This window comes from Lupinus angustifolius, chromosome LG13, assembly GCF_001865875.1.
Source record: "Lupinus angustifolius cultivar Tanjil chromosome LG13, LupAngTanjil_v1.0, whole genome shotgun sequence".
NCBI classification, from domain to species: domain Eukaryota; kingdom Viridiplantae; phylum Streptophyta; class Magnoliopsida; order Fabales; family Fabaceae; genus Lupinus; species Lupinus angustifolius.
In genome coordinates this window covers 3,157,443-3,180,234 of record NC_032021.1, presented here as the reverse complement: position 1 = coordinate 3,180,234, position 22,792 = coordinate 3,157,443, and the positions used below count along the sequence as shown (strand labels likewise).

The 22,792-nt window shown below is 32.4% G+C and overlaps 4 protein-coding genes across 6 annotated transcripts in view; 2 read left to right on the top strand and 2 right to left on the bottom strand.

The window, feature by feature from the left end:
• On the bottom strand, window positions 1,053-17,326 carry LOC109325950 (vesicle-associated membrane protein 714-like). 2 transcript variants are annotated; one of them, XM_019558579.1, is made up of 6 exons: window positions 17,320-17,326; window positions 16,305-16,310; window positions 8,906-9,140; window positions 2,615-2,805; window positions 1,782-1,945; window positions 1,053-1,428 (listed from the first exon to the last, which is right to left on the bottom strand). In XM_019558579.1, the coding sequence occupies exons 3-6, from the start codon at window positions 9,120-9,122 to the stop codon at window positions 1,338-1,340; spliced, it is 663 nt and encodes a 220-aa protein (XP_019414124.1). In that variant the 5' UTR covers window positions 9,123-9,140; window positions 16,305-16,310; window positions 17,320-17,326; the 3' UTR covers window positions 1,053-1,337. The 2 variants fall into 2 exon arrangements, with proteins under 2 accessions (XP_019414124.1, XP_019414125.1); XM_019558580.1 differs by lacking the exon at window positions 16,305-16,310 and having other exon boundaries at window positions 8,906-9,149; window positions 17,320-17,325.
• On the bottom strand, window positions 11,764-13,085 carry LOC109325951. Its single transcript, XM_019558581.1, has 2 exons — window positions 12,919-13,085; window positions 11,764-12,247 (listed from the first exon to the last, which is right to left on the bottom strand). The coding sequence occupies exons 1-2, from the start codon at window positions 13,046-13,048 to the stop codon at window positions 11,862-11,864; spliced, it is 516 nt and encodes a 171-aa protein (XP_019414126.1). The 5' UTR covers window positions 13,049-13,085; the 3' UTR covers window positions 11,764-11,861.
• On the top strand, window positions 20,266-21,009 carry LOC109325473. Its single transcript, XM_019557872.1, has one exon. It carries the CDS (start codon window positions 20,342-20,344, stop codon window positions 20,897-20,899), a length of 558 nt encoding a protein of 185 aa, XP_019413417.1. The 5' UTR covers window positions 20,266-20,341; the 3' UTR covers window positions 20,900-21,009.
• LOC109325474 (uncharacterized protein At2g27730, mitochondrial-like) overlaps window positions 22,177-22,792 on the top strand; it is a 4,712-nt gene continuing 4,096 nt past the window's right edge. Inside the window, exon 1 of one of the 2 annotated variants that reach the window (XM_019557874.1) lies at window positions 22,177-22,188. The gene's annotated coding sequence lies outside the window, so the exon portion shown is untranslated. Of the gene's footprint in view, window positions 22,189-22,411; window positions 22,521-22,792 lie in introns of those variants that run through there. The other variant, XM_019557873.1, reaches the window with a different exon arrangement.

The window sequence follows — 22,792 nt, the reverse complement described above, 5'->3', positions numbered from 1 at the left end:
GGAATTATCCATACCACGTGCCCACTTTCCCAAAATGGATCGCACGTGCGTCTTTACTTGTAAAAAATATATATAACAAATATATCCTCTCACTTAACATGTGATCTTAATAGGATTGAGAAACACAAAAATTTGGAAGTTTGCAAATAATGAGCTAGAGAATAAATGTATCTTATATTGCATATTTATCCTAAGGTTGCAAATTTATTACCTCATGCATTTGCAACACACTTTGGGTGTTGCTAAATTGGGTTGGGAGTAGAACGTCTAGTGAGGGTAAGACATATATATTATTAATGTAAAAATTTATATGTAGTTAGTAGAATATTTATTATTTATTTATATTTTTTTTAAAGAGTTAATGATAATTAATGTAAACACTGTCAATGCATAAAGAATTTCTCATGCTTGCACAAAAAAGTCGAAATCGTACTAGAACCGATACTGGGAACCATCTAGAATTGCTATCAATGTGGTGGAAGGCCACTGCAACAAGTCCCGCCACTGCTTCTCCATTGTGTCTCATATCCGATCAATATTAAGGCTGAATTGAGTGGTCCATTTGAAGCACAGCTTTAGGGAGGCAAATAGGTGTGTTCCAATACACTTGATCCTATCCCTCAATAAGATTAGGAGAGTTGCTTTTCCTCGTGTTGTTTTGATGTAATTGTTTTTTCTTGACAATTAAGCCCCGTTGATTAAAAAAATCATAGGAGGGGCCCATAAATAAAAGGTATTTTTATTAAAATATGACATATCTAGTTGATAAAATATTTGCAAGAAATGACTTGAACATGTACAAAATCTTGTATGTAGATGCTTGTGCAGCAATTAAGATTTTAGGATAGTTTTGATGTTTGTACCAGGATTGGATGCAAAATAAATAATCAATTTACAGTTGAAAATTGTAGTTCTATTAATCACACAACTTGTGCTACAAGAACAAAAAAACATCAAACTAGAATAATTTTTATTTATGAAAAAACTAAGCATTAAAAAATGCCATATAATCATAGAAGTAAATGCATTAAGCTAGAAAAAAATTAAATCTAAATTAACAAAAGTAGAAGAACACATTTATAAAAGGATGCCCCATAATCATAGAATAGCGCACCTTATCATGTAACATCACGTAATTTTTATAATACAGAACCATGAAGGACAGAAAAAGAAAATATATGTAACTGTTTCAGGACCCTTTATCAAAATTCTCCACTCAGCTCAAGAAATTTGAACATGGAATACTGAAGTGAAGTGCGCTCCAATGTACATATTTACAGGAATCATCTTGATTAATTGCAGGGCTCTTAAGATATATAAACCAACAACAGTGTCAATTACGATCCACACGACGGTAGAGTGATACCTCCACAACAAGCAGCGATTATAAGGTAAAGAAAGAGAACAATCAAGAGTGTCAACAGCACCCTGTCAAAGATTAAAAAAAACAAATACAGTTAAGGCAAGGATACAAAAGAGAGAGAAGTCTGCACTCTCGCCTTTAGACAGCTTCAATCTAACAAATCCAAATCATACACTTCCCAAAATATATATTCTTCGGACAAGTTTCCTATAAAGTGAGTTTGTCTATAGAGTGAGCAAGTGCATGAAGTTGTGCTGGTGCTTGTTTGTCTCTAGAGTGTATTCACCTTGATTTGATAAAGTGCATGGAAATCTCAACCTACTATATAATCTAATAAGGATAAATACACCTTTGCATGTTTAATTTAGAGGACAATTTTCCATATTTTCATATTCAGCATATAAAAAAAATTACTCACAGGAGTTTGAAATTTTTAATCCAAAGAGCTCTTCGAAGGCGTTTTGACTGCTTCCTAAAGTGAAATGCACTGTCTTGCATTGTTGATGTCTTATCAACTAAAAGTTCAATCCGATCACCTCTCTCCAATATTTTCTCAATATTATCCATCATGATAGTGTGTATCTGTCTGGCAAAATGAAAGTTCTAATGCCACCCAGTGAAGAGACTTCAACAATAACAGATGCATGATAGCACAACATCAAAAAAATGAACACATTACAGCATCATGAAATCCAATATGCTCTTCAGAAACATGTTTGTAAAGTAATCAACGTCCGGTAAAAATGTATATAACTTAGCTAGTAAGACCTTTCGGCCACCACTCATTGGGATTAGCCATTCTCCTTGTAAAGGCACCATAAAATTTCAAGTAGAAGGTGCCACTTTTGCTTAGCTTGTAAACTCTGTGTGGAGATAAATCCTATAATAACTCACATCATGGCATTCATTTATGCTGAAAGTACAAACTGAGGGACAAAATCAAATATATCGAAATCGTATTATAACATTTGTGTTTTTCTTTGGTATCATAAACTGGATTCGTTTTTGTTTTATAAACTAGATTATATGTTTAAATAAGTTATCCATCACTTGCAGTCAATGCCTAACATCAGAACAAGGGAGAAGGAAATTGCCAACAGAAAATAGGGTTGCATTTTATATAAACCAGACACAACTTCACCTATCAAATCTTGAAATTTGATTAGCTTATATGGTGTTATGTTCTCACATCACACAATTTGCTAGACAAATAAAATGATGAGGACACATTTTTCTTTCAAATGCACTTGCCTCACCAACTTCACCCCTCACACGATTAAGGGTATCAGTACTATGATTTCTAGAAAAAACTTCCATTTGCTGATGTAAAACCCTTGAAAACTCATCATTCATTGCATAAGCTGGTGCGCAATTGGCCACTCTACCATAGTTCTTCATGAATCTCATTTGGATATCTTCTAAGTATGAAAAAGGGATTCTCCCTAGATAAAGAAAAAAGCAGACGTAGTAAGCACCTGAAAACAATAACGAAAAATAGAACAGCGCAGTAACATCTTGGACTATGGTTTTCTTAATGATTTGTTACTGTTGATGCAGAGATGAACTCACATTCCTATAGTTACCGACATTTCATAGACTCTCCTAATGGCAGTTTCCTGATCCCGTGCACTACAATCAATCATTTTGAGCATAGACAAACGAGAATGAATTGCAGAAAATTGCAAACAATGAAGGAAATAATAGATTAATAGTAGCTATTATCAAAGAAGAGATCAGTCCATGACCTTCATCAGAACATGCAAATGGCTCTCGAGAATATCAATCTGCACCACCATTGAATTTCTGTCCATGAACTCATGCACAAACAAGCTTGCAGACTTCAATAACCAACTTGTTTTATTTTAGTAATACACCAATGCTTCTGATTGCTACAAATTGTTTTACTAGTGAAAAAAATGAGAAGTGTATTAGCCAATATATCTCAAGACCAAGCTAACTTTGCACCAGGCCAAGGCCAAGGCCATCCTGCACCAGGCCAAGGCCAGAGTCATTCTGCACTAGGCCAAGGCCAGGACAATCACGCACCAGGCCAAGGCAATCACACATCTGGCCAAGGCCAAGACAGTTCAGCACCAGGGCAAGGCCAGTATCACTCTGCATATGGGTCAACTCAATCCAAACTTTGCATCCTCATTTCACCAAGCTTAAACCAAGTTGCACCAGATTTCAAACAACTTCATATCACCTAACTCGGCATCTTGGATTCTTTATTTTGCACATGTATAGAATTAGTTTTGTTAGTTATGTTAGTTAGATACCCTTTCCTCCTTTCTATAAATAGAACATAGGTTAGTTAATCAAAGTAAGTTTTTAAATACTCTTTCAAGATTCATACTTTACATAATCTTCATTTCTTTCATCTTCAATAATAGAACTTTCTTATTCATTACTTATTGAGTTCTTTGCAACTCGTCTTCTTGTTCATAGCCATATTTCTTTTATATGGTATCAGAGCTCTTTTTCAAAAATATCTCTGCTACATTCAATGGCCTCAATCATACCAAACACAAATTCACCAAATCCACCACATATCGCAGATTCACTCTTCTATGTCCACCCCTCAGAAAGTCCAGCCACAGTTCTTGTTACATCCTTATTAAATGGGGAGAATTATTACCAGTGGGCAAGATCTATGATCATAAGCCTTAGTTCTAAAAATAAAATCCCTTTCATTGATGGTTCAATTCATATGCCACTGAGATCTGATCCTACATATCCTACTTGGGAAAGGGCTAACAACATTGTGATATCTTGGATCACAAGATCCGTATCACCCTCCATCTCACAAAGTATCCTTTGGATAGACAAAGCCCATGAGGTTTGGGAAGAACTCAGAGAAAGATTCTCTCAAGGTAACCTCATTAAAATCCTATAGGATGGGCTAGACAATTTCAGGCCCTGCCCAAAATGCACATGTGAAACATTGAGTGACATTAAGAAATGTAGAACATATGACAAAGCAATCAGATTTCTAAAGGGGCTCAATGACACATACACTGGAGTTAGATCTCAAATAATGCTCATTGAGCCTCTACCTAACATGAGCAAAGTCCTTGCCTTAGTAATTCAACAAGAAAGACAAAATTATGGACATGATTCATATGCAAAAACCATGGCAATTTCGAGAAATTGGAAGAGAGGAGGATCATCTAGCAGAGGAGGTAATAGCAGAACTCTTGGAAGATGAACCTATGTACCATCTGGAAGAGGTTCTTGGACCAAGAATTCAGAAAATACCAAATTCTGCACCCACTGTAAAAAGACTAGACACATCATGGAGAATTGCTATAGGCTTCATGGCTTCCCAACCAATTTTCAATTCACAAAGAATGAACAAGTTAACTCTTTAAAGTCTGAAAGAACAAACAGTAACACACAACAAGATAACCAACAAACTAATGATCAAGGGAGCAACATTTTTGGACTAAGTCAAGAACAGTGCAATGGACTTGTCACCATGTTACAACAAAGAGACTCCACTAATGCACAATAACAGAGCCATCAAATTGTCACAAACAGCCCCAACATACTCTCTGCAACAACCATCACTCCTGATATAAACAATCCAGGTATATGCAATATCAATTCTTGTAGTGAATCTTGGATTTTGGACAGTGGAGCAACTCACCATGTTTGCTCCACTTTGTCTTTATTTTATATATACCATGATATCAAACAAATCATAGTTAGATTACCTAATAGAAATCAACTCATAGCCAAGATATATGGAACTGTCCCTATCTTGCAGAACATAATTCTATATAATGTTATGTATTTGCCTTCTTTTTCATATAATTTGATTTCCATCCCTAGATTAGTCACCTACACATCATGCATTGTTTCTTTTGATAAATCATGCTATAAAATTCAGGACAAGATCTCTTTGAGGACGATTGGTACAACTAGGATCATCAATGGGCTATACATACTAAAAGCTGCTAAATTCTTTCACAAAATCAACTTTACCTATATTGATGATGTTAACATTTTTTATTCTGAACTATGGCACTATAGACTTGGGCATGTTTCTCATGATAATATGAATGTTCTTATGAATAAATTTCCTTTTCTTAAATCTAATAAATCACGAATTTGTGACATTTGCCACCAAGCTAAACAAAGAAAGCTTCATTTTCCTCTTAATAATACCAAATCTTTAAATTGCTTTGATCTTGTGAACATGGACATATAGGGTCCTTTTCCTATAATTTCTATACATGGCCATAGATATTTTTTGACCATAGTAGATGATTATACTAGGTTCACATAGATATTTTTTATGAAGAATAAATCTGAAACCTCTCAACTTGTTCAAAACTTTACTGGATTAATTGAAAACCAGTTTTCTAGCAAAATAAACACCATTAGAAGTGATAATGGACCTGAATTTCTAATGAAGTCATTCTACTCTTCAAAGGGCATTTTACATCAAACTAGTTGTGTCTCCACACCTCAATAAAATGGTGTGGTTGAGAGAAAACGTCAACATGTGTTGAATGTAGCAAGGGCTCTTTTAATACAAAGCCAATTGCCCAAAGTTTATTGGTCATATGCTGTTAAACATGATGTTTATGTTATTAATCTGTTACCTACACCTATTTTGCATAACATGTCTCCTTATGAGTGTGTATAAAAAACAGCCAGATTTATTGCATCTTAAGGTATTTGGTTCTTTATGCTATGCTGGAACTCTAAGTCACTCTAGAGATAAATTAGATCCTATGGCTGTTAGGTGTCTTTTCTTAGGATATAAGGATGGTGTTAAAGGATACATCGTTTTAAACCTCTCTACTAAGGCCCTGCAAGTGAACATAAATGTGATATTCCATGAAGGTATTTTTCCTTACAAACTTAGGGAAACATCAACATCTGATAGCTTTAGACCTCACATCAACAATCCTACTAACTCTTATGATGACACTTTGTTTATGCCATCTAATAATCCTCAAACTAACAATGATTCTAGTAATCAAGTAGGAAACCTAACCACTCATACTGAGGACAATGCTCAACCATATAATCCTTCTGACCCAGAACATACTAGAAATAGTCATAGAGTCTTTAAACCTTCATCATATTTGCAGGATTACCACTGTGCTCTAATGCATAATAAACACCCTGCAGATACCTCTAAGTATCCTATAGCCTCATACTTATCATGAGTCCTTGGCCTCATCATATAAATCTAGTATCTTGGCGGCCACTGTTGAGACAGAACCTAGAACATATAACCAAGCCATTAAAGATCCAAAATGGCAGGATGCCATTAAGAAGGAATTACAAGCCTTAGAATCTAATAATATTTGGTCTCTTACCCATTTACCTAAAAATAAAAGAGTTATAGGATGTAAATGAGTCTTCAAAATCAAATATAAGTCTGATGGGAGTATTGAGAGATACAAGGCCAGACTTGTTGCCAAAGGGTACACACAAACAGAAGGAATTGACTATATAGAAACCTTTTCCCCTGTAGCTAAGATAAACACATTTAGGTTACTCCTTGCCTTATCCTCTATACACAACTGGCATCTTAAGCAATTGGATGTCAACAATGTTTTCCTACATGGAGATCTCATTGAGAAAGTCTATATGACTCCTCCACCTGGTATGAACATTTCCAATCCTACATATGTTTGTAAATTAGAAAAATCTCTATATGGCCTCAAGCAAGCTAGTAGGTAGTGGTTCTCCAAATTATCTAATTTCTTATTCAAACATGGATATAAGAAGTGCAAAGGTGATCATTCCCTATTTGTTAAATGGACCTCTGCCATCTCTGTCACCATAATACTTGTGTATGTTGATGATATCATCCTAGCATGCAATAATTTGGATGAAACCAACCACATTAGAACCATAATGAATGAAGCTTTTAAAATTAAGGACTTAGGCAATTTGAAATTCTTCCTTGGGTTTAAGATTGTCAGAAATCAGTCTGGCATCTCAATGAACAAAAGGAAATATGCTTTGGAAATTCTTTCTGATACAGGAATGATGGGATGCAAACCTGCATCAACACCTATGGTCCAAGGAACTCACCTACACCAAGATGATAGTGGCAATTATTCTGATGTGGCTGCTTACAGAAAACTTGTAGGAAGACTTATATATCTCACCAATACTAGGCCTAGTCTCACATTTTCTGTCAATTGTTACAATTCATGGCATTGCCAACAAATCTACATTATCAAACAGCTGTTAAAGTTCTAATGTATATCAAAGGATCTCCTGCTCTTGGTCTATTCTTCTCAAGGAACTCCTTTGTTCAACTAAAAGCCTACAATGATAGTGGTTGGGCATCATGCCCTGACACAAGAAGGTTTGCTTAAGGTTATTGCATATATCTAGGTAACTCTCTTATCTCTTGGAAGTCTAAGAAACAAAAGATTGTCTCAAGAAGCTCCTGTGAGGCAGAATATAGAGCCATGACACTTACAACCTGTGAGATAACATGGCTCACTTATCTCCTTGAGGATTTACAACAATCATTTTCCAAAGTTGTTTTACTTTATTGTGATAATCAATCTGCTATACATATTGCATCTAACTCTGTTTTTCATGAAAGAACCAAGCATATAGAGCTTGATTATCACACAGTTAGAGAACATGTTGCCAATGGAGACATCAGCAACTAGCTGATGCTCTTACCAAAGCTCTAGGGCCTAAGGACTACTCTAATAGGGGGGGTATTAGCCAATATATCTAAGACCAAGCCAACTTTGCACCAGGCCAAGGCCAACTCAAGTCCGGTTCCACACCAGGCCAAGGCCAAGGCAGTCACGCACCAGGCCGAGGCCAAGACAGTCACGCACCAGGCCAAGGCCAAGACAGTTCAGCACCAGGGCAAGGCCATATGGGCCAACTCAGTCCAAACTTTGCATCCTCATTTCACCAAGCTTAAACCAAGTTGCACCAGATTTCAAACAACTTCATATCACCTAACTCAGCATCTTGGATTCTTTATTTTGCACATGTATAGAATTAGTTATGTTAGTTAGATACCCTTTCCTCCTTTCTATAAATAGAACATAGGTTAGTTAATCAAAGTAAGTTTTTAAATACTCTTTCAAGATTCACACTTCACATATTCTTCATTTCTTCCATCTTCAATAATAGAAGTTTCTTATTCATTACTTCTTGAATTCTTTGCAACTCATCTTCTTCTTCATAGCCATATTTCTTTTATAAAGTGCACAGAAGCAATTGAACAGGGAAATTTCATTCTCTAAAGAACAATTATCAAGGCTAGTCCTATTTCACAAAACTTTCTCACACAAACACTATAATTCCTAAGTTTATGCAGAAATAGATTATGGAATCAACAATACTCGTCTCGCAAATTGTTTAAACGAACATCTACCACAAGACGTTGTGATTATAGGTTTTTACCACAAGTGCATTGGATCATATAAACACGAGATCAATCAATACCTACTAAACATATATTTCTGAGTTGTGAGAACGAATTACAATTACAATAAGAAGAAGAAAATGGAAGTGTGAATGGTGAGAAGAACTCACTACCAAATGTATCGTTGGCCATACAGAGGAAGGTGAGGCAATCAAATCGGAGTATGTGAAATATGTAGCGATCCTGAGAGAAACAGAGCCTGGAATCGGTCTCCGCCGGAAGCTTCTCGAGTAAGCGGCGGGCTACAGCGCCTGTATTGCCGGTGACGGCGCTGAACTCGGCTAACACCACCGTGGATCTCGTCACCAAGGCGTACAGGATCGCCATCGGGAAATTGGCGAATAACTTCCCTTTCTAGCTAGATCTCCAAGTTCGAGGTCCCCATGGAGAACAACGAGAACGTTATCGCACTAAAACGTTGAAATCCTAAGCTTTTTTTAATTTATTTTTATAGGTGGGACTCAAAATTGAATATGAAAATTGCAGTTCCAAACAATAATTACGTCTAAAATTTCTCTTCTTAAATCTTAACTATGAAAAGTAGTTTACTTTATTTCATCCATAATAAATAATTTATCAATTAATTTAATCTATAGTTTTAATTTAATCAATATAGTTAAGAATATTTTCGATACAAAGCCTACTTAATATAACCTAAATAAACCAAACTTAAACATTATTAAAAAACTCTTCTAATTATGTAGCAGATGATTTGAGTTTTTAGGAAAAAAAAATTATTAGACAAGTTTAATTATTATATTCGTGGAGGAGTGGAAATATGTTAAACTGAGTTAAGTCTTCTCATGTATAATCTTAATGGAAGATATTGAGATGTGTTTTTAGGTCTTTCTCCCTCTCTAACCCTATGCGCTAATATGGTGACCAAGACAATCAAATATGTTGTATTCATGCTTTCATATAAAACTCAGTCATATAAATCATTCATCCTCTTTAGTATGTGCATGTATTAGGTCGTCCTTATTCAAACCTTCTACCTTATCATTTTAGACATACATGACTAGAAATGATAATAAAATTGATTAGTATCATATATTGGCATTAAGGTATGTCAATTGAAGCACACAAAAAAACATGTTAAACAACACTCATAGGTGACCTTGGGCACATATGTATTTTCTAAACTAGAATAACACACATATGACCAAGGTTAAATATGATAATTTTCCTTGTAAAATGCATTAGGTCTAACCTTGCCTATATGTACCTTAGCAAGGTTATGTTATATATATATATTTATTTATTGGAGGCAAGGTTACATGAGTTTTTTCTGGAAATAAAACTTACCTAACCTTATGAACATGCACATATACAAGGTTATGTATGTTATATTTTTTCTCTCTAAAGAAGCCCATATGTAATTGTCAACAAATACATAGGAAATATTATCCATAAGACTATTAAACCTAAGCAGCTTGAAAAAAATGCAAAGCACCCTAAAACCCAAGCAAACACCAAACCCCTAAATAGAAATCAATAAAAAGCCCAAATAAATCTTAAAATGCACAACTAAACCTAAATGTATGATGAAAATAAAATTGAAAAGAAGATTAGTGTGTGGTTGAAGAATATCTAACCTTGTAGTTGTGTGTTAAATAGTGTTCTTATCAATAGCTCATAATTGGAATATTTATGTTATTGAACATCTTATATATTCAACAGTGTATATATTTATTTTTATTCTGCACTTACTTTTTAATTTATAAAAAAAATTGTAAATGTATAGTCGAAAGGAGATATATTGTCTTGAATGAGAATGAAATGTCCAATATTTTGTGTCTTATTATATATCAGTCCAATGAAAAGTTGTTATATATTAAAAAGAAAAAAAAAATATAAAACAATATTTTTATGCTATTTAATATAATATGATTAGTTTGAGACATAGAAACATAAAGTTGTAGAAAGAGAGAATTGTTCTTTCATTGTCATTTATTATTTTTGTTTTATCATGATTGACATAAAATAGGATCATTATGATCTCTTATGTCTATTTGTACCAATGGAAAAGTTTGTTTGTCAAACACAGGGCAGACATCTTTTGTCTAAAAACACTATACTATTTTATGTACTGTTGATTATGATTGACCAGAAAAATGATTAATTATTATAATTTTAATTTAAATATATTTTTTCAACCGATCATAATCATTGACATATGAAGTGATACTAATTATGGGATAGCAGATATACTCCATCAAACACCACCTTTTCTTCTTTGGTTGTTTCGAAAAATCGTATGCCAGCCCCAAAAGCTTGCCACTCCATTTTCATCATATCATAATCATATGCTTCCATTCCATTTACATGCTCTAATTAAAACTTGCATTTTTGTCGTATAGTTTGGTTGTGCTGTCTCTATCAAAACTCAGAACCGATATTACTGATATTGATCTTTTGGGGGGCCTATTTCTCTATTCATTTTCTCTACATATATGTAGAAAGAAGAATACATTCTTAAGAAATAAAAATAAAGATTTAATTTTTTATCAAAAAGTGCTACTAATTAGAATGATGTATTCGATTTTTAAATCCTTAGCCATTAATATACACACACTACACTTCACATTTGTGTAGGAGAAGGGGTAGGGGTAGAGAAATTTCAAAACATTTCTAGACTTCTATGAATTGCAACATCATATATAATAAGTTGACAAAGCAGTAGTACTGTATTTATCTGCTTTCAAGCTAGGAAATAAGCTTTCTTCACAAACCATATGGAAGAAAATCACATTGATCCCAATTGTGTACCAAACCAATCAAAATAGATTATTTTATTAGAATTTGTTTTTATAAAAAACATAAATTAATATTTTATATTATTTTAAGAAATTTAATTAGTTAGGGACAGGAGGACATGATTTTTTTGGGACAGAGGATCCTTGTCCAAAGTATATACCACAACTATATATGTGATACTTTTTCACACATCTATACAAATATAAATATCTAACAATACAAGACCATATATATAACAGTATATATGGTTCTACAAATATTATTACTCAAGTGATTATTTATTTCACTTGAAGATATAAGCACAATCCATCAAGGTATTCCAATGATGGGGATAAAAGGTATATAGTAGCTGCTTGGTGCCAAACCCCATTCTGGAGGTAGAGGAAGGTTCAAAGTTTTGGATGAACCAACTTGGTTTGATACCTTGCATTTTTTGTTTTTGGGGCATGATGTAAAGAAACTAAGAGGATTGGAGATGGTGTAGTTGTTTTGCTCTTTGTCCTTGACAATTTGGGAGACTTGGTTTTTTGTTGAGGCATAAAGCTGAACTTTTCCTCCAAGAATTTTTGCCAGACAGTTCCAAGAAGAAGATTTTGTGTTGTCTGAGGGAAGGTTAACCTTGAAGGAGCCATCATCTTCTGTTGTTGCCACAGCCAGTTTTTTCATACCTTCACACTTCAATGAAACCTTGATATCTAAAACCACATGAGAATTGTTATTAAATGAAGGAACTGTTTTCATCTTGTTACTTACAAGCAAGTCAACAAGCTAAGCTTATTTCATAAAAATAAGTCTTTTTTATATTTGATAAAGAGACTTATTTCAAAATATAAGCTTGTATTAATAACTTAGAAGCTATGAACTTATGAATAACTTAGAAGCTATGAACTTAAAAACTTATGTTATTATATACATAATGACAAATCTTTATCAAATAAACTCGACTAAATTAATTGGTTTATCAGCTTTCAACTTTTAGCGTATAAGATTTTAGCTACAGTATTAAGTTTTAGTCTTCTTATAACTTTTAAATTATTTTAGAAATTAGTTATGCAAAAACTGTGATGTATAGATAAGATGCATGATACCTAAAATATATATTTCTAGCTACTATAAGAAACATTAATAGAAGAGAAAAAATGTATGTTATGAGTTATATACATTGTTATTGCATTATTTATCATTGATTTTTTCATCATGTTTGACTCTTTAAAAAAAAGTAATCTAAGTAAGTGACAGATGATATAGTAACTGTATATAAATTTTTATACTGATAGTGTATATATATTACACTTTTAGTGTAAATAAACATTGATTTAAGCTTAAAAGGCTAGTAAATGATATATGAGAGTTAATTTGCACAAACCAGATAAGTCATAGTGTTGAGTGCAGTCAACACAAAGGAGTTTGCCCTTCACCGTTTGACATGCTGAGGGGTCAATTTTGGCTACAACAAGTGCAAAGTAAAACACTGTGATGAGTTGAAAATATGCCATGAGGTAATTGACAAGTTTGAATATATGACAGATAAGTATTGAATAGAAGAAGAAATAAGTTAGAAGGTTATAAATAGTGTGTGAAGTAGAGTGAGCACTTAGCATATTAAATGTAAAGGGGACTAGGGCTGACATAAGTAGTTGGTGTCAACAGTTATACACCTCCCTAGTCCCTATAGTAGTGGTCTAGACCAATGAGCATAATCTATTAGAATTCAAACTCATGTGGTATAGAAGAAAATGAAATGGATTTTTATTGATATTGAATAAGAAGAAGTGTGTATTTATACAAACATTGCTTGAAGTATAAGAAAATTAATTAACTAACTTAACTTAACAAACTAAACACATTTAACACATGTCTAAGAAGATGCCTCCTCAAATTAAAACTCATTCTTCTAGAAGAATAATGATGTTATTCATATCATAAACAAAAATGCTCATTCATGTGCCAAGGATTAGATCACTATCGCACCAATTGATGCACGCTTGGTCTACCACTGGTGCGTCAACCTTGGTTTTCTGTCTCGGTCCTAAATTCCATATGATGTTCCAATTGCCTTGTTTGGTGCGCCTAAGTATGTGTGTTAGTCTCTGTCAATTGTCTCGCTTGATGTGCCAAGACCTAGAAGCATGTCTCGGTCAGAAAACACAACTGGTGCGCCACGATGATGTGCATGACCGAAGTAGTGGCACAGTCACGATACCCAGCTACCTCGGTCAGGAATAAAAGTTGGTTTGGTCATGACTCGATCAGTGGCACGGTCACGACATCCAGCTGCCTCGGTCATGACTTATGTCTTGGCATAGTCAGGCTTAGACTCTGGCTTGATCATGCATAGTTAGACTAGACTTTGGCTATGGCACAATCAAATTTTCACAACAATGTCCAGACTTAATCAAATAGACAATTATAGTAATTTGATCAATAGCATTATAATACTTCATTATAATCACCCTATAATATTCCACAACAAAAAGAATCATATACTCTGAGATTTATTATACTTTCATCTTTTATAGATGTAGTTCCACACTTAATTAATATGTTTATTTACACTATAACATTTTTCACCTGCATCAAAGTCTAGAAGATATTGTCAAATTTAGAATAATCATTCTCTTTATGATAAACAACAGTTTTATCATTGTTGTAGTTTGAGGTATTGCTTTTTGTTTAGACCATGTTTTTTAACTTTTGGCAAAACTGCTTTAAAATTGTTGTCTAATATTTAACATAACCAACAATTTTCATTTTTCGTTAACATTAATGGTTAAAACTCATTGCATATAAGAAAAGGTGAAAACCTAATCATTGATCATTTAAAACTTTAAAATCGTGACCAATGTATGACTTTAAAACTTTGGCCAATCTATTGCCTATGTTAAATATAAGTGGCTATAGTAAAAATCATGGTCAATGTATGACTTTAGTTGCTCATAGAAATTGAGTTTTTAGCCTATATGATAGGTGCAGATTTAACGGGGTTTTACACACAACTATTTTATGTTACGTTGTACATAATTAAAGGCAATGTGGTTTTCAAAACAGGGTTGCAAAGATTTCTTTAGAAAAAGTGAAGACAGCAAAGTAAATTAGGATAGCATCCGTGAAGGATTCCCTATATGAAAACAGCATGAAAGATTTTGAACATCAAACATAGGAACAAATTTTGACGCTACATTGAAAGATTTTGATGGGGCCATGGACAATAGCTACAGCAGTTAGGTATGAATATTAATGAACCGTAAGAGGTAGGTCATTGCTGCCCTTGCATGTAATTGAGTATGACACCCAACTGGATCATAATGTATTACAATATAATAATGTATTACAATATAATAAATGTTAAATATTCGATTTATGAAAATGATATTTATTGCGAGAGATAGTCTCATACCCAAAATAGATTAATTCCTTAGTATAAGAATACATCTTTTGTCCTACAAAGTATGTCATTTAACATTACTAATCGAAAAAATACTTAATTATTAAATTATTAACTTAGATATATTTTGCAATCAATCATATGAAATAACACATGGAGTAACACAATTTAAGAGAACAAAAAATGTGTTCAGTGGGCAAATACCTTTATTATACCAAAAAGTTGATATTGTGAATTGATGTCATGCTAAACTTTACGATTAGCTATTGCATGGTGATCTCAAAACAGAAATAATGATAACCCTTTTGTTCTAGTCCTCATCCAATTGCAGGCAAATGCTTATTTTTCATGGGACAATAATATTGTGTCCCAGACAAACCACCACATGCAACAATAAAAGAAAGTAACAAAGTATAGTGGAAGAAAAGTAGAAAACTATGGCTATAGTCACTCCCACCCCAATAGTATTGAATGAGATAGAGACTTTACTCAATGCATATTAAGGAAGGTATTTCATTCTTGTTGTCACCGAATAATAGCATTTAAACAAAAGAGGTTGGGACCATATAATGAACCAATGGGATATAAAGCTAAAAAGAGGCAATGTTTTTTCAAATAATGCATATGTAATGATCAAGTGAAGTTGGGAATTGTATAAATGGAAGTAATGCACATGGAGTGCCATAAAAGATCAATGGGAATTGGAAAACTCTATTTGCACTAAACTCACTCATCTATGATTATTTTGTTTAGCATCTTCTTCCTCCTCTCCCATCAACTTCTATAAAAATATAATTTTTTTTCATTTTTCATGTTAAATGCTAGAATTGACAGGGACATTAAGAGTGAAGCTTGATTTCCAAATATATTTTTATCTCAATTTATAGTAATAACTCCCACGGTTCTCCCGGGGCCGGGGCCCTATTACATGAAATTTTATTATCATTTCAATTGCAAATGTTGATCAAAATTATTGTTTTCTTGTCTACTCAAATTTTAAAGATTTCTTATACACCACATGTATTATTTATCACACGAAAATAACGCGGAAATATAAAATAAATATTATGAATCTTCATTGAATTTAAATAATACAAGAAAGTGTTGTTTATATACAATGCATTGTAAAGCAAACAATGCAACTAATCTAACTAATTCTCTAACAAGATAATAAACACATGTTGTATAACAATTCAACATGTGTTAAATGTGTAAAACGAGTAAAATGTGTCAATTGCAATAATTGTTCAACCAATGCTTCACTTGATTTTCTAACCAGTTAATCGATTAACACTTACTAAGTTAATCGATTAACTATACAGATAATCGATTAACTGTTATTGATGTTGTCTTGTTTCCATGGTGACTTTGTTCTCCAATGCACTGTGTTAATACTATAGACTATTAAATAAAGTGTATAATATTTATGCATTATCATAGTAAATATTCATATACAATCAGTACATTATTCATTTGCATTATTTTTTTATTGAAGAAATAATAATAATTAAATATGAATGGTAGATTATATAATAACAAAATATATTTGGTTGCATACATTTTTTCTCTTAAATAAAAACACCACTCATGATAATGAATAAGAGTGTGGAAACTTTATAATGAGAAGACATAAAACTTCCTTCCAAAGTGACAAGAGAAGTTGTGATTTTGAAGGTATATCCTATATGGGCAAATAACACCTAAAGTCAGAACTCTTAATACATACATGTATTTTGTGTCAGTTCATGTTTTGAAGCTTTACGCCCATTTTCAATTTTTTTGGCATCTTCATATAAATAAGGCTATAATAAAATAAAGCATTTCCTGATTTCTATAAGAAGATAAATTATCTCATATGTTTATTAAAATTATGACATGTATCATATTTAATTATTTTCTATAAAAGCATTTTTAAAATTAAACAAAATAATATATATGTCATACTTTTACTGAATAAAAAATATAATTTATCTCATGATAGGACGAATATTTTATTCTCTAATTTTAAACTAACCTGGCCGTTAGATTCTTCTCAACACAACACCATGTACACGTAAGATCTTATGGGTTGTGGGACAGAGATCATCTGTCTCATTTTCCTATACCAGACTAATGAAAAAGTGACACTTTACTAAAAAGAAAAATTCTAAAAACATAAAATAACATATTTGCATTACTTGGAGAGATCTCATTGGCTAGGGACATAAAGATATACTCAGGTGATCCCCATTCATGGGTTGCATACCAAGATTATGGTTAATTCAACAATAATAAAATTTTAGAACTCTCTACTTGTAGAATTATTATTAAACATAATTTGAGAAAAAAATGGTTGTGGCGTAACTATTCCTTGTATGATTATCAGCTTGTACTTCTTTATACCTTTGATGCCTCATTGTTATAAAAAAAAATCAATATGAAATGAGATATTATCTGTATATTTTTAAAAAGTGTCCATACTACGTTGCTTCAAATAAAAGAAATGCATTAGAATCCAACATGTGCGAAATTTACGTATGGTGTGAAGTATAAAGAGAAGGTAGCTAGTATACGTTGAATATGAAAGGACATTGCATGTAATGGAACAGTTATGGAAGTATCTCGTGTTATTCTACGTTCTGCTGTTCTTTCTTCACGTCAAATCAGAACATCACGTCAAATCAGAACACCTTGCAAACTCCTCAATGCATGCAGGTAAACCTTGATAGCATCCGACCAAGGTATTTGTTCGTACTTTTAGTTAAAAAATTAATTCATTTTAGGTAAGTGATTGTCTCTCCCAAAAAGTATTATTTTTAGGAATTAAACCATTGATTTATAAATATGAGATTTTGAAGTCCATATAATATTGGTCAAATTATGTATAGTTGACGAATTTAAACTTATGTAAGGAATGTGCAATTTCGTGAAACAGTTTGTATTTTACAACTTGGCTTTCCATGGATATTTTTTTGGTGTGAGTTCTGAAGATAACGTGAACTTACAGTACGTCTAGCTAGAAGGAAAGAAGTTACTCCTTTATTGAAGGAAAAAAATTAAAAAATGATTTACAAATTTGCTACTTGCATGATGTTATTGTTTGGTAGACGCTTGCAATGAAATTTATGCATATCAGGGTCATATTCACATGCAATGAGGTGCAAGAAACACATGTATAAAAATTCTTAACTTCAAATCCAAGCAACCATTTTTATGTTTTGTATCATGTTGTAAAGAGAAATTCCACCGTACGAGGAATATTTGACAGATGAATCATTTGTCCCAAATAACATCTCATTCTTTGTCCTAAGCCCATAACATATTGACATATGAATAAAAGAAATTTTTTTAAAAATAAATGGTAATAAAAAGTAGCACTCTGGCTGGTTTGGGATAGGATGTGAGATACTGTTTGCTTTGCGACATGTGATCTCCATCTCAGAATAGCTATCAAATTCATCAATATTCATGGGAGCATATATTGTATCTCATAATTTGTGTCACTCCATATGATTGGTTAAAAAAATAATCAATAATTAAATTTTAACTTATATCTTTTTAAACAAATAACAATCTCATGACACATTGAGTGACACTTATTGTGGTACAACATACTTGCATCCACTATTCCCAGCGTGGATTTTAATTATGTTATCATTAATGTTGTTATCTAATGGGATTTACCCAATCAGCAAGTCTGAATGTTGTTCAATTTTTAATTCATTTGGGTTATTAATTTGACTAGTATAGTATTGTATAATTCTGACTACTATGATATGGTTTGCTTTGATTATTTATAAATTATAGTTTGCAAAAAAATTAATAACGACCATAAGTAAATATTACAAATTAAAATTCATATGATATTCCTAATATATTATGGATGTAGCAAGTGTAAGGGTATCAAAAACTTCAGCAGTAAGTGAAGTACCACTGAATAGACGTGGAGGTGGTGGTGGTCATTCGGGTGGCCATGGAAGCAAGGGCAACGGTCACCGTGGCATAATCCCGATGTATGGTGCTACTGCTGGGAATCATCCTCGCAACAAGCATCATGGTACAAGTAATGCAAGATTGTACTATGTTTGCTTTTATCATTACCTCATTTTATTTATTTCATTTGCCATGACTCCTATAGGAGTTTTTTTCCTCCTATAGAGTAATGTGGCACTACTATACTGATTTTGCAGTTACATGATTTTTCTTGAGGTTTGTATGAGTTGGTCCAAGTTTGCTTAATTCCTAATACAAATATAAGCATACTTAATACATTCTATATAAGCATACACCTTAGAAGATAATAGTACAGAGGTGAAAATATAAGCCCAAAACAACCTGGGCCTTTCAAGGTGCGTGAACTTGAGAAGGAGCCCATACCAAAACGACATATCAAGAGGCCTTGTTCTATGAAGTTGAACTATGAAAGTTAGACGTTTTACAAAGATGAATTTTGGAGGGGAAGAAAAAAAAATGAAAGGCTTAAAAGTCATTTTACAAATGTATTTATGACTCTCAAACCTTCTATTTCCCTTTATTCCCCTTCAAAATCTAACTTCCACACTAACTATTAGTGAGTTAGTAAGATTAGGGGAAAGTACTTACTTTTTTTAACTAAAAATTAGTTTTTATGGTACTACCAACAATATTTTTTAAAATTTTTAGATTAATAAACTAATCTTTTTTGTGGTATGTAACTGTTCATCCCAACAATGTCACTCACATGAATAGAACTCTTAACATTATGATGAAGATTGATAATGATACATTTTAATTAAAATATTTTAAGTTTTAGCCTAAAAACTATGTATTAATACCTGATAAAATATTATGACATATTACTGAATTAAGGCTTAATAATTATTTTTAACAATATAATTCATAAAAGAATTCGATATGCTTTTAGAAATCTAATTATAACATTATAAAATATTTTTATATTATCAAGATATAATTTAACATCAACAAGGTAATGATTTAGTGATGTAAAATCCCACTAGATATTCGTAATAAGACTAAAAAGTAAAGAGTTTAATTAATGAGAGTAACACTTATTTGAAAGAAGCAACAGTCCCAAAACTTACCTAAAAATGTGAGAGATACTCTAGTACCCAAAAAAAAATTATAATTACCATTGATGAATTAAGCTATCATCCACCCTTATTTAAAAATAACAAACATAATCTATATAAATATTGAATAACGTGTCTCCGAATACAGTAAAAAAAACAAATTACATTGATTGAATACTATATAAGCTCTTTTTTGTACCTACCACACATGTTCATGGACATTAATATCCAATGTAACCAATGGAAAGTTAAACCCCTTTTGGTTAATTTTCAAAAAAATAAAAATAAAAAGATAAATAAAATAAGAGAGCATTGGGTGAATGTAACGTACTCTTCATTCCTTCGCTTATCTTTAAATGGAGAAAACGGTAAAATGGAGTTGGAGCAGTGCCTTAGTCGGAGCAGCATCAGCAGTAGCAGCCTCCGCAATCCTCTCCGCAAAACCAAAAGACCCAACCTTCCACCTCATCTCTATCTCCTTCACTTCCTTCAAACTCAACCTCCCTCTCCTCGACGCCGATCTTCTCCTCACCGTCCACGTCACCAACCCTAACATCGTCCCTATCAACTACTCCGCCGCCACCATGTCCATCTTCTACCATGGCTCCCTTCTCGGCTCCGCTCAGGTCCAAGCTGGCTCTCAACCACCGCGCTCGTGCCAGCTACTACGGTTACCGGCTCGCCTTAACGGTCTCCAAATGGCGCAACATGCGGTTACGTTTGTTTCGGATTTGGCTAAGAGAGAGATGGTGATTGATGCAACCGTTGATATTGGTGGCACCGCTAAGGTTTTGTGGTGGGATCATAGTTTTGTGATACACGTGGATAGTCATATTACCGTTGATCCTGTGTTCCTTGATGTTATTGATCAGGAGAATACTTCTGAGCTTGAGGTTTTCGCTGCATCTGCTTAATCAATTGGGGAAATGCATGTATGTATTGGAATTTGTGTTTCGAGATTTTGTTTATTTCATGTTCATCTTAATTACTGTTTCATTGTTGTAACAAAAAATTAACTTAGATATTTCGTGTCTCAACATACATGCCAAATTAACAAGATATGGGAGTAGGACACCTATTTTATTATATGAAATTCATCATATCATCTACTATTTATATTTAATTATTGAGTTTTAAATATATGCACTGACAATATAAAAATTATACATAATTAGTGCATCATTCACTATTTATATTTAATCATTGGGTTTTAAATATATGCATAGAGATTATAAAAATTATACATAATTTGTGCATCATCCACCATTCATTTGAATTATTTTTCCTAAAAAAATCAATAATGATTAAAAATGAATGTTTGATAATGCAGTAGTAATATAAAAAACTTTTATACGGTCAGTGTATACATATTTTTCTTTTTCTCTTAGTCATTATTAATTCTTCAAAAAAATAAATAATAAATAATGAATGATGTAATTAATATTTATAAATTTTTATATAGTAATGCATAAATGTGAGAAACAAAGATAAACATGTATTAATGTTGTGTTTATGAGTAGCACGAGATTTTGTTAATGCAATGAAATTTAATCTCATCAAATTAAAATTATTGAAAATTTATGAAGTTTTTTTTCTTCAAGAAAATGGTATTTGAAAATTTTGGTTTCCCACAAATTTGTCTAAACTTTTGATGTTTACATTTTTTTAAGGATTAATTTGTTCACTAAAAAGTTAAGGACTGTTTTGTGATTTTATGTTATCGAGTAAACAGATTTTGATGGACCAAAATTTATAATCATTTATTTACTTTAATATCAAAATTATGATATAAGTATAACTATAAAGTACAATAAGTTATTAGTCTCATTATTCAAAATTTTGGATGTTCTATCCGCATGCCTCACATAAATTTCAACGTGTGGGAGTGAGATAGATTTGAACATATTTTTCTATAAATACTTTAAATAATTATCGATAACATTTAATATTTATGTATTAATTATGATGGATTATTGAATAAAAATAAAACAAAATGATAGATGAGATATTAATAGTTATGAAAGAAAAAGTCCACTTCAGTTTGATTTTTTGTATAATTCAGTCATCGAACATAAAGATATGATTCAATTCACCTCATTCAAGTGCAAGTGTCATTACAAGAATTGGACCGAATTGTTCATGAATAGTTAGGTTCTATGATTTTCATATTTTTTATTTTTTGCATCAATTGAAAATTCAAAATGTATTATCAGATAATATTTTTTCCATAAAAAACACTACTATTAATAAAAAAAATTAAAATTCATAATTATTTGTTAGTTACACATATAACTGGAGAATATTTCTATTTACAAGTTAAGTTACACTCAATCTTCATCTCATTTCTACTCAAAGCAATTGGAGTGTCTAAGAATGAATGAGTATGACGTGGTGTTACTCTTTGAGTATGTACTATGTAGGCGGAATCAGCGATAAAACGGTGCCGTATTAAAATCCTCAACTCCTAAAATGTCGTACAAGAAAAACAAGTGACGCAGCTTCTTCTGCTTCGCACAAACTCAATCGAATCATCTGGTGATTTTTTCTTCTCATTCCTCTTCCTTTTTTCTATCTCGTTGAAGACAAATTTCAACTACACTTTGCAATACCGCTTTTCCCCTTGTTACCAGATTTTGATTTACTTGCACATCTATACCTAACATTTTCTGAAGAAATGCTTGCATAACCTAGTTTCACTTTTAAAATTATTCATTCATTGATTCGTTAATTCTTCCATTCTGTTATATCTCTCATTTCACAGGGTTTCATTGCATTCATATAATGTACCACTTCTCCTAGGAGTAATT